General features: G+C 40.7%; 1 protein-coding gene across 10 annotated transcripts in view; it reads right to left on the bottom strand.

The window, feature by feature from the left end:
- Positions 1-1,778: 1,778 nt before the first annotated feature.
- LOC107689379 (ribosome-binding protein 1-like) overlaps positions 1,779-10,181 on the bottom strand; it is a 41,377-nt gene continuing 32,974 nt past the window's right edge. The window contains exons 6-10 of one of the 10 annotated variants that reach the window (XM_016487452.1): positions 4,588-4,662; positions 4,066-4,505; positions 3,646-4,005; positions 3,080-3,285; positions 1,779-3,039 (exon numbers count right to left, since the gene is read on the bottom strand). In XM_016487452.1, coding sequence (XP_016342938.1) covers positions 1,880-3,039; positions 3,080-3,285; positions 3,646-4,005; positions 4,066-4,505; positions 4,588-4,662 — 2,241 coding nt within the window. In that variant the 3' untranslated portion in view covers positions 1,779-1,879. Of the gene's footprint in view, positions 3,040-3,065; positions 3,286-3,645; positions 4,506-4,587; positions 4,663-10,181 lie in introns of all 10 variants that reach the window. The other 9 variants (XM_016487593.1, XM_016487676.1, XM_016487375.1 and 6 more) reach the window with 9 other exon arrangements.

Genomic DNA, 10,181 nt, shown 5'->3' with positions numbered 1-10,181 from the left:
CTTGTATGTTTGCTTATCACAGCATCAAACATGGCAATTTATGAAATTAATATAATGTTTTCCAAAATCACTATAACATCAGTTGTATTTGAAATAATTTGCCTCTTTGGTTCCATGTTGCTTCTTATCACAGAATGAGACAGAAAATATATTATTCAATAATCATGATCTTCAGGGAGCTGTACAGGGCAATCTGGGCATTGTTCCCTGATTTTGGAGGCAGGCACTGTCAAGAGAGGGTCACTTTATTGGATTTACCTTCTGTGAGCATATGATGATAAAACACAGCTGGCTGGTGATTGGTTATTACCTACTCTCACAGTACAGCTATACTTGTACAGGTGACAGGTCACTCTGTGAACTCTGTTCATGTACATAACGGCCTAGCAATGTCCATGGGGCTGTCAGCTGAAAAGGCTGTTAAAATGCAGAACAGGTTTTTTTTTATTTATTTTTTTTATTAGTAAAACCATATTGGGTACTCTTCAGGATTTTGGATTTCACCATTTCTCCTGTCTTTCTTGCCTGGGACATGACACTTGGTCCCCAAACCATAAAACATGAGATTTTAGGGCACTGTTTTCTAAGAATGAATCCTGAAACCTTGTCTTCTGATTCTTTTATTTTTAGATCAACTAATCTTCTTTCTAAGACAACATGAAACTATCCAATGGGAAAACAAACCTATATTCATATGTGTATTGATTCCTAAACTTTGCTTGTTTTTTTTACTCTTCCATGTAAACATAACATTGTCACAGTGATTTGTGGACTGTGATACTTGCAGCTGCAAGATCATTATCATGTTGTTGTTACTGTTGTAGAGATGTTGTGAACACAGCATTTTGTGATTAAAAGGGTCATGTGATATTGTGGCATGTGATGTGACATCACGTGATATGATATGACATGACATGAAATGACATATTGTTAAGTCAATGTGTAATGTGAAGAAAATGTAAAAAAAATGAACAGGTTTGTTTTCTGCTGTGCCTTTAAGAAACATCCCTTTCACATGAGCTGTGCTAATCTCAAAGTTCTATATTATATAGTACATTGTTAAGTTTTCTGTCTAATATAGTTTTTAACTGAACCACACTTAAGTGTGTGGCAATGTCTGTTATATTGCGACAATGCACACGAAATGTGCTACTCACATTGAATTACATCATTACTGCATAAAGTAATGCCAGTAAAGTATGCCAGCTGCATAAAGTAAAAAAAAATATGACCAGTCTTAAAATAAAAAACAAAAAAAGATGACTAACTTTTAAAACTAGTCTAAACCTTTTATGCAACCGGCCCCAGATTGAAATCAGATCTTTTAAAAATAAACTTCAGCCACTTGTTTCTAAAGTTGAGGTTAACTGCTAGATATTAAAGAATAATAGCATCCATTCTGCTTTATCTTTGTGACTTTAAGTGTGGCTGATTGTGTATTGATGTGTTTATCACTACAGCAAATGGTCTTTTTGGACTAAGGACAAAAGTTACAGTATGTTTTCGTGATCTTTTGAGATAAGATAGCTTGACGATTAAGGAAAATTGGATTGCTCATGATATGAGCCCACTCAATGTACAGTGGTTGATGTTTTCACATCTTCTGTTGTATGTTGGTTGATGTTTTCACATCGTATGTTTTGTTACATTGTTCTTGGCAATTTCTTTTTCGGGTATCCCCACGTTTATTTACAGTTATACATGAGTATATACATATACCTAGTAGCTATACCTCAGTATATACATATACCTATTCAGCTATGTTTTGAGAGCATTATCACTCAACCACACAGGTCAGTAAAGAATATTTATTTGACTGAACATTCTCATGTTGTTCAGTTTTGAATGTTAAGAGTTCCTCAGCAGATTTTAGTGTTAGTTACTGAGTAGGAGGAGGAGGAGGGGGTACATGGTCTGAAGGGCCCTGGCAGAGACATGGTGGAAGGAAGGGACAGATTGGATAAATAGAGGTGGGTATTTTTACAAAGCCACGGTAGGGGAACTCAGGGCGGCCCTCAGGTCTTTTGTCCCTGCCCTTGTCTTCATGGCTTCCATGATCTGGAGGGCCCCCTCGGTCAGGCCTTTTGTCCCTGCCCTTGTCTTCATGGCTTGCGTGTTCCGGATGGCCCCCTCGATCAGGCCTTTTGTCCCTGCCCTTGTTATCATGGCTTGCGTGTTCTGGACGGCCCCCTCGGTCAGGCCTTTTGTCCCTGCCCTTGTCCTCATGGCTTGCGTGTTCTGGACGGCCCCCTCGATCAGGTCTTTTGTCCCTGCCCTTGTTCTCATGGCTAGCGTGTTCTGAATGGCCCCCTCGGTCAGGCATTTTGTCGCCCCACCCCCTACCACCCAACCATCTGCCCTTGTCCTCATTGTTTGCATGTTCTGGACGGCTCCCTTTGTCAGGCCTTTTGTCCCTGCCCTTCTTCTCATGGTTTGCGTGTTCTGGATGGCCCCCTTGGTCAGGCCTTTTGTCTCTGCCCTTCTCCTCATGGCTTGCATGTTCTGGACGGCCCCCTTGGTCAGGCCTTTTGTCTCTGCCCTTGTCCTCATTGCTTACTTGTTCTGGGCGGCCCCCTCGGTCAGGACGTTTCTCCCTGCCCTTGTCCTCATGGCTTGCATGTTCTGGACGCCCCCCTTGGTCAGGCCTTTTGTCCCTGCCCTTGTCCTCATGGCTTGCGTGTTCTGCGCGGCCCTCTTGGGGAGGCCTTTTGTCCCTACCCTTGTCCTCATGGCTTGCGTGTTCTGGGCGGCCCCCTTGGTCAGGCCTTTTGTCCCTGCCCTTGTCCTCATGGCTTGCGTGTTCTAGACGGCCCCCTTGGTCAGGCCGTTTGTCCCTGCCCTTGTCCTCATGGCTTGCATGTTCTGGACGGCCCCCTTGGTCAGGCCTTTTGTCCCTGCCCTTGTCCTCATGGCTTGCATGTTCTGGACGGCCCCCTTGGTCAGGCCTTTTGTCCCTGCCCTTGTCCTCATGGCTTGCATGTTCTGGACGGCCCCCTTGGTCAGGCCTTTTGTCCCTGCCCTTGTCCTCATGGCTTGCATGTTCTGGTTTTTTCTCTCTCCTTGTCCTCATGGCTTGCATGTTCTGGACGGCCTCCTCGGTCAGGCCTTTTGTCCCTGCCCTTGTCCTCATGTCTTCCGTGTTCTGGATGGCCCCCTCGGTCAGGCCGTTTGTCCCTGCCCTTGTCCTCATGGCTTGAGTGTTCTGGACGGCCCACTTCATCAGGCCTTTTGTCACTGCCCTTGTCTTCATGGCTTGCTTGTTCTGGGCGGCCCCCTCGGTCAGGCCTTTTGTCTCTGCCCTTGTGCTCATGGCTTGCGTGTTCTGGACGGCCCCCTTCATCAGGCCTTTTGTCACTGCCCTTGTCTTCATGGCTCGCTTGTTCTGGGCGGCCCCGTCGGTCAGGCCTTTTGTCCCTGCCCTTGTCCTCATGGCTTCCATGTTCTGGACGGCCCCCTCGGTCAGGCCGTTTGTCCCTGCCCTTGTCCTCATGGCTTGCGTGTTCTGGACGGCCCCCTTTGTCAGGCCGTTTATCCCTGCCCTTGTCCTCGTGGCTTGTGTGTTCTGGACGGCCCAATTGGTCAGGCCGTTTCTCTCTGCCCTTGTCCTCATGGCTTGCGTGTTCTGGCCCTCCCGCTCGGTCAGGCCTTTTGTCCCTGCCCTTGTCCTCATGGCTTGCGTGTTCTGGACGGCTCCCTTGGTCAGGCCTTTTGTCCTTGCCCTTGTCCTCATGGCTTGCGTGTTCTGGACGGCCCCCTTGGTCAGGCCTTTTGTCCCTGTCCTTCTCCTCATGGCTTGCGTGTTCTGGACGGCCCCCTTTGTCAGGCCGTTTATCCCTGCCCTTGTCCTCGTGGCTTGTGTGTTCTGGACGGCCCAATTGGTCAGGCCGTTTCTCTCTGCCCTTGTCCTCATGGCTTGCGCGTTCTGGACGGCCCAATTGGTCAGGCCTTTTGTCTCTGCCCTTGTCCTCATGGCTTCCGTGTTCTGGACGGCCCCCTCGGTCAGGCCTTTTGTCCCTGCTCATGTCCTCATGGCTTACATGCTCTGGACGTCCCACTTTGTCAGGCCTTTTGTCTCTGCCCTTGTCCTCATGGCTTCCGTGTTCTGGATGGCCCCCTCGGTCAGGCCGTTTGTCCCTGCCCTTGTCCTCATGGCTTGCGCGTTCTGGACGGCCCAATTGGTCAGGCCTTTTGTCTCTGCCCTTGTCCTCATGGCTTCCGTGTTCTGGACGGCCCCCTCGGTCAGGCCTTTTGTCCCTGCCCTTGTCTTCATGGCTTGCGTGTTGTGGATGGTCCTCTTGGTCAGGCCTTTTGTCCTTGCCCTTGTCCTCATGGCTTGAGTGTCCTGGACGGCCCCCTCGGTCAGGCCTTTTGTCCCCGCCCTTGTCCTCATGGCTTGCATGTTCCGGGTGAGGCAGGTTATGTCCTGGATAGTGGGGGGGTGGGAAGCCATGGAATTTACAGTCTTTTCTTGACTGAGCAGGGTGTTTCATTGGATGAGTTATGTTCTGAAATAATTAGAACAAAGACAATACAGCTAGTCAGGACAAATTAACTTGGTTAATTTGTTTATGTTATAGAGAGTTATACCTGAGCTTTGTAAATCTCACATTCCACTTCTGATTCTTCATTTCCAACCTTGGAGGACTTACAGAACCCATACCGCTGGAAAAAGAGACCGTTATTTAAAACTATAGAGCTTGAAAAAACTTTAATGTAAAGACTTAATGAAGTTGCCTGCTGTTACGGCAAGACACTACAGGTGAATAGGGTAAAAATATTATCACCATACTTTTCCCAGTTGGTCAGTCACAATACATTAAGACAATCAGTTTGTATTACAAGTTTTCTGAAATGTTACGTTTAAATATATAAATGATGCATTAACTAATTGAATATGCACTTATTTGATATATATTTCCAGAACAGAAATCTGAACATTGAATAAGGCCAGGTTCAGAATACTTTTTTCATGTTTTTTTTTATATATTACGAGTTATCTAATAACTAATCTAAAATATAAAATACCTAACATATTATATCTCTTTTTATCGCTCCATAAATCAGAAAATACTGTCAACAGCCTGAAAACTAAAATTACATTTTAATATATTTTTCTGAATAAAATTATATGAAAACTCAGGTGAATAATATATCAACATACTGTCATCAACATACAACATATTAAGATAGGGTAAAAAACAGTTAACTTTGGTACATGTAAGTGCTACTGATGTGGAGGGAGCTCAACACTGCGTCATGGTCAGTGCTCGAAGTGGGCCGGTATACACCAGTATGCAGTTACCAGCACTTCTCACATTTTGCCGGTACTTTGCTACTCAGTCAGAGCATCAATGTCACTGTCGGTGAGCAGCAAAAAGTACCAGCGGTACTAACTTTTTTTAAATATACAACTTTCAAATGTGACAATGATGGACATTCCACCTCTGCCAGTAGGTCGGGATTCTCCCACATATTGTTTGCGGCTCCCTAATGCACGCAAATTATATACAATATACCAGAAATCGAGCGAGTGAAAGAGATATGGAGTTACTTTTGTGTCTTTTTTATGCAATCAAACATACTGTGTTTAAGAGCAAAACTAATTATATTGTAATTAAAAATTAAAAGTTTGCAAAAAAATCCTGCTAAGATTGTTTCTTAATTACAAAAATAGTGTTATTGATAACAACTCTTTTCATTGCAAATAAATATACTCTTTCCTTAATGTAGTTCCCAAACTTTTAATTATGTACTCATAAATTTTGTTCTCTGTTCTGCTGTCAATTTTTGCAGTACCATCATTGTTCCCCAATTCTGAGGATTGTTTCTTCCAGCAGTACAATGATCCATGCCACAAAGCCAGGTCAATCAAGGTGTGGAATGAGGACTTCTTCAATTGCGCCAAGAGTGGCGTAAAGTCACACAACAGCAAAGACTGGTGGAGAGCATGTCAAGACGCATGAATGCTATGATTGAAAATCAGGGTTATTCCACCAAATATTGATTTCTGAACTCTAAACCCTAAGTTGACTCTAAGTTAAAACATTAGTATTGTTTTGTTAAAAAAATGAATATGAACTTGTTTTCTTTCTGACCAGTTGTCATTTTCTGCAAATAAATGCTGTAAATGACAATATGTTCATTTGTAATTTGGGAGAAATGTTGTCAACAAAAATGTTTATTTTACTCAAACACACCTATAAATAGTAAAACCAGAGAAACTAATAATTTTGCAATGGTCTCTTATTTTTTTTCCAGAGCTGTATATACATTTACCCGCCTATTATTAACCATCTTCCTAGAAAATAAAACATGTCCTTCTTACATTGTGAATTCTTTTGACAAATTCATTATATAATCGCACACGATTAGAGGTCCATTATAGCTATAATTACCACATAACAATTTATGTAAGTAGTAAGTACATTTTATTTATAGAGCACATTTAAATTCAGCTTACACTGACCAAAGTGCTGTACAAAACAATCATAAAATACAGTAAAGTATAAAATAAAATACACTAAAATAAAATAAAATACAAATTAAAATCCAAGATAACAATACTAATCCATAAATTAAAAATCAGGAAAGGCCATAGAATAAAGACGCATTTTAAGTCTAGACTTAAAAACCGAAATAGATAGAGCACTCTTAATGTCAGGCGGCAACTGATTCCATAACCGTGGAGCAGCTACCGCAAAGGCTCTGTCACCTTTAAACTTAAGTCGTGACCGTGGGACATATATAGCTTTATTAGCAGTTCTGAGGGACTTAGGAGCAGAATTAAATGAGATAAGATCAGAAATGTATGATGGGGCTTGTCCATTAAGTGCTTTAAAAACAATCAACAACATTTTGAATTGAATTCTAAAGGAGATCGGAAGCCAGTGGAGCGACGCTAAAATTGGAGTGATATGATCATGTTTTTTTGCACCAGTTAACAATCTGGCCGCTACATTCTGGGCCATCTGCAAACGAGCCAGTGAAGATTGAGGAAGACCTTGGTATAAGGAATTACAGTAGTCCGATCGTGATGTGATAAATCAACACTTTCCTTTCAAGATTTGGAAAAAGTTATTCATGCATTTAAGTCTAGAAATGATTCTCAATTGATAATAGCTGTTTTTAACAACTGAGCTAATTTGCTGTTCACTTTTGAGTAAAAAATAACACCTATTTTTTTGCATGTGACTTAACATATGGAGTGAGACTGTCTAAGTTACTAACTATAGAGTTTCTGGTTTTAGAGGGACCAAAACTAATCACCTCAGTTTTTTTCATTAGTTAGCTGGAGGAAATTATTCACCATCCAGGTTTTAATGTCTTTCAGACAGTCCATAAGAGACTGCAGAGAATGTCTAGATTTGAATGGAACATATAACTGAGAATCATCCGCATAGAAATGAAAAGAGATTTTATATTTCCTAATTATATTACCAAGTGAAAGCATGTACAGATTAAAAAGTAATGGCCCCAGTATGGACCCTTGAGGAACCCCACAAGGGAGAGAAACTGATGATGAGGAAAACTGGCCGATAGCCACTGAAAGTGTCCTGGATTTAAGATATGACTTAAACCACGATAATGCCATATCCTTAATACCTACCCAATGTTCAAGGCGTGACAAAAGGATGTCGTGATCAACTGTGTCAAAAGCGGCACTTAAATCCAATAAAATAAATTCTGCATTTTCACCGCAAGTAGCAAATCATTCATCACTTTTAGCAAAGCCATTTCAGTGCTATGATAGGCTGTAAAACCTGATTGAAATGGTTCAAATACCAGAGTCGAATTTAAAAACGGCAGTAACTGTGATTGGACAAGTTTTTCCATAACTTTTGAAAAAAAAAGGCAATTTTGAGATAGGACGATAATTATTCTAACATTTTACATCAGCATTGGGCTTTTAAAGCAGCGGGTGGACAACTGCATGCTTTAAAAATGCAGGAACAGTGCCAGAGACTAAGCAGGAATTGATAATTGTGATAATTAATGAGATTAATACTTTTTTTTCTCTCTCAAAACTCACTTTAAAACACCATCTAGTGTTTGTAATATAATCTGATTGCGATCTAAAGTGGATTTTGATTATATGAAGCAGAAATATATTATTTGTGACTTTCTATAGTTGGCTAAATGTTGCACCTGTTTAGCGTTTCTCATATTAACATATTTATTCTTATACAAATAAAATGCATGAAAAACACATACAAACCACACAGTCGTAATCGTTTATTTACTGGCTTCATGTTTCATCTGCAGAAATGTTATCTATTATTTATGTACAGACAGAACACGAAATATCATCATAGACGGGGGGAAGTTATGACACGTAAGATGGTTGACAGATCTGAATCGAATCATCTGTCTGTGATTAAAGTCATGCGACCAGAAACAGACAAAGTATTATACATTACTTCAAGCTTAAATTACTTTTTTTTTTTTAAGAAATATGAAGTAAATATGTGGGAATCCATCAATATTTCTCCAAATATGCACACTTTTGGACTAATGGATGTTTATAGTGAAGCCCTGTGATCATAAATAAATTGTCTTATGTCTTATTGTCTTAATGTCTTATTTAATTTGAAATGTCAATAAATACTATACCGGTTTGATTTAGCACATTTTGCCTGTACTGAGTCCTGACAGAAATTCTAAATCCTTCTAATGATATACAGTAGTTTGTCAAGACTACACAAGATTATCATGGTAACAGCATGCAGCGCATATAAAATAATAACCAGGACCACTGAAAATCTTTCAAAGTTAACTGGTTACCTACATTCACTTAAGTGTGCTCTACAGGAGATTATGACATTAGACAATGACGTGTTGTTCTTCACACCACAACCTCACTCTCTGCGGGACAGCACAGTGGGTGTGGCTATTGCGCCAACCAAGAGTGACTGATAGAAACACATCTTACCACGTTACCACCCACTGAGATGCAGTTTTACTCGCAAGCAAAACTTTTCAACTCGCAAACAAAGATTTTAGACCCGCAAAAAAATTACAGCAGAGCAGAGAGCAAAATTTATGAGTGTGTAATGAAAATTTTGGGAACTACATAAAGGAAAGATAATATTTATTTGCAATGCAGAGAGTTTTGTTATCAATATTTTTGTAATTGAACAATTCTTAGCAGGAATTTTATTTGTAACCTTTTATTTTATTAATTACAATATAATTAGTTTTGCTCTTAAACACAGTATGTTTGATTGCATAAAAAGACACAAAACTAACTCCATTGAGAAAAGCCCTCTTTCCAGGGTATGTTTTTGGTTATTCAAACACTAGCTGTCAGCCGTGATTTGTTTATTGTTTATAATTTCCATTTGCGTTTAGAATGTATCTCCTCTGACAACTTGTGTTCGGATTTCATCACAATCATCAGTTTCATGGGAGCGCTAAGTGTGGTGCACAAATGCTACTGAATGAACCAACCCAAGTAACACAGCTTATGAGCAAACAACTGAAAATGAGAAGAGGGGACAGCAAATTTTTGGTGCAAATGTTATTTAAATTGAAATTAGCTAACTATCTGTCAAATATGTATATATATATATATATATATATATATACACACACACACAGTATAAGATAGATAGATAGATAGATAGATGATAGATAGATTGTGTATTATACTCTGTAAAATGCAATAAAATCAAGAATCTGTAATTTGTTAATTCTCTTTAACCTTTATTTAATTGGGAAAAAAGTACAAAAAAAAGTTTCCCGTGTTTCACTGACCAAATAAATTGTATTCTGTAAATATAAACAAATTTTGATATTGATGGCTGCAACACACTGTAGGATCTCTGTCTTCGAACGGACCCACTTACACTATACTTGCTTTCTCGAGCAAGGCCTTGTCGCCGTGTGGAGAGCACTCTAACTTGTGCTCACAAGCTGAACCATCAGGCGATCAACCATCTCAGAACTCAAACACTTCAGTTGAAGCTTCGTAACTCTGCAGAACGCAAAGTCTTGCTAAAGCAGACTCTCTCAGAAGAACTTCGAGGCTCCTCCGCAACCCGGCAACCAACCAATCACCGGCGAGGACATTCCCAGAAACGACGTCAGCCAAACGTCATCTCAGCAACCACTCAGAAGCTCCGGAATTCCCTCCGGCTACGAGGAAACCCCGTTGCAGATGCCAGTACAAACAAGGTCTTCTA

Source organism: Sinocyclocheilus anshuiensis, unplaced genomic scaffold (assembly GCF_001515605.1).
Source record: "Sinocyclocheilus anshuiensis isolate Anshui unplaced genomic scaffold, SAMN03320099.WGS_v1.1 scaffold345, whole genome shotgun sequence".
NCBI classification, from domain to species: Eukaryota; Metazoa; Chordata; class Actinopteri; order Cypriniformes; family Cyprinidae; genus Sinocyclocheilus; species Sinocyclocheilus anshuiensis.
This window is presented reverse-complemented; position numbering and strand designations above follow the sequence as displayed.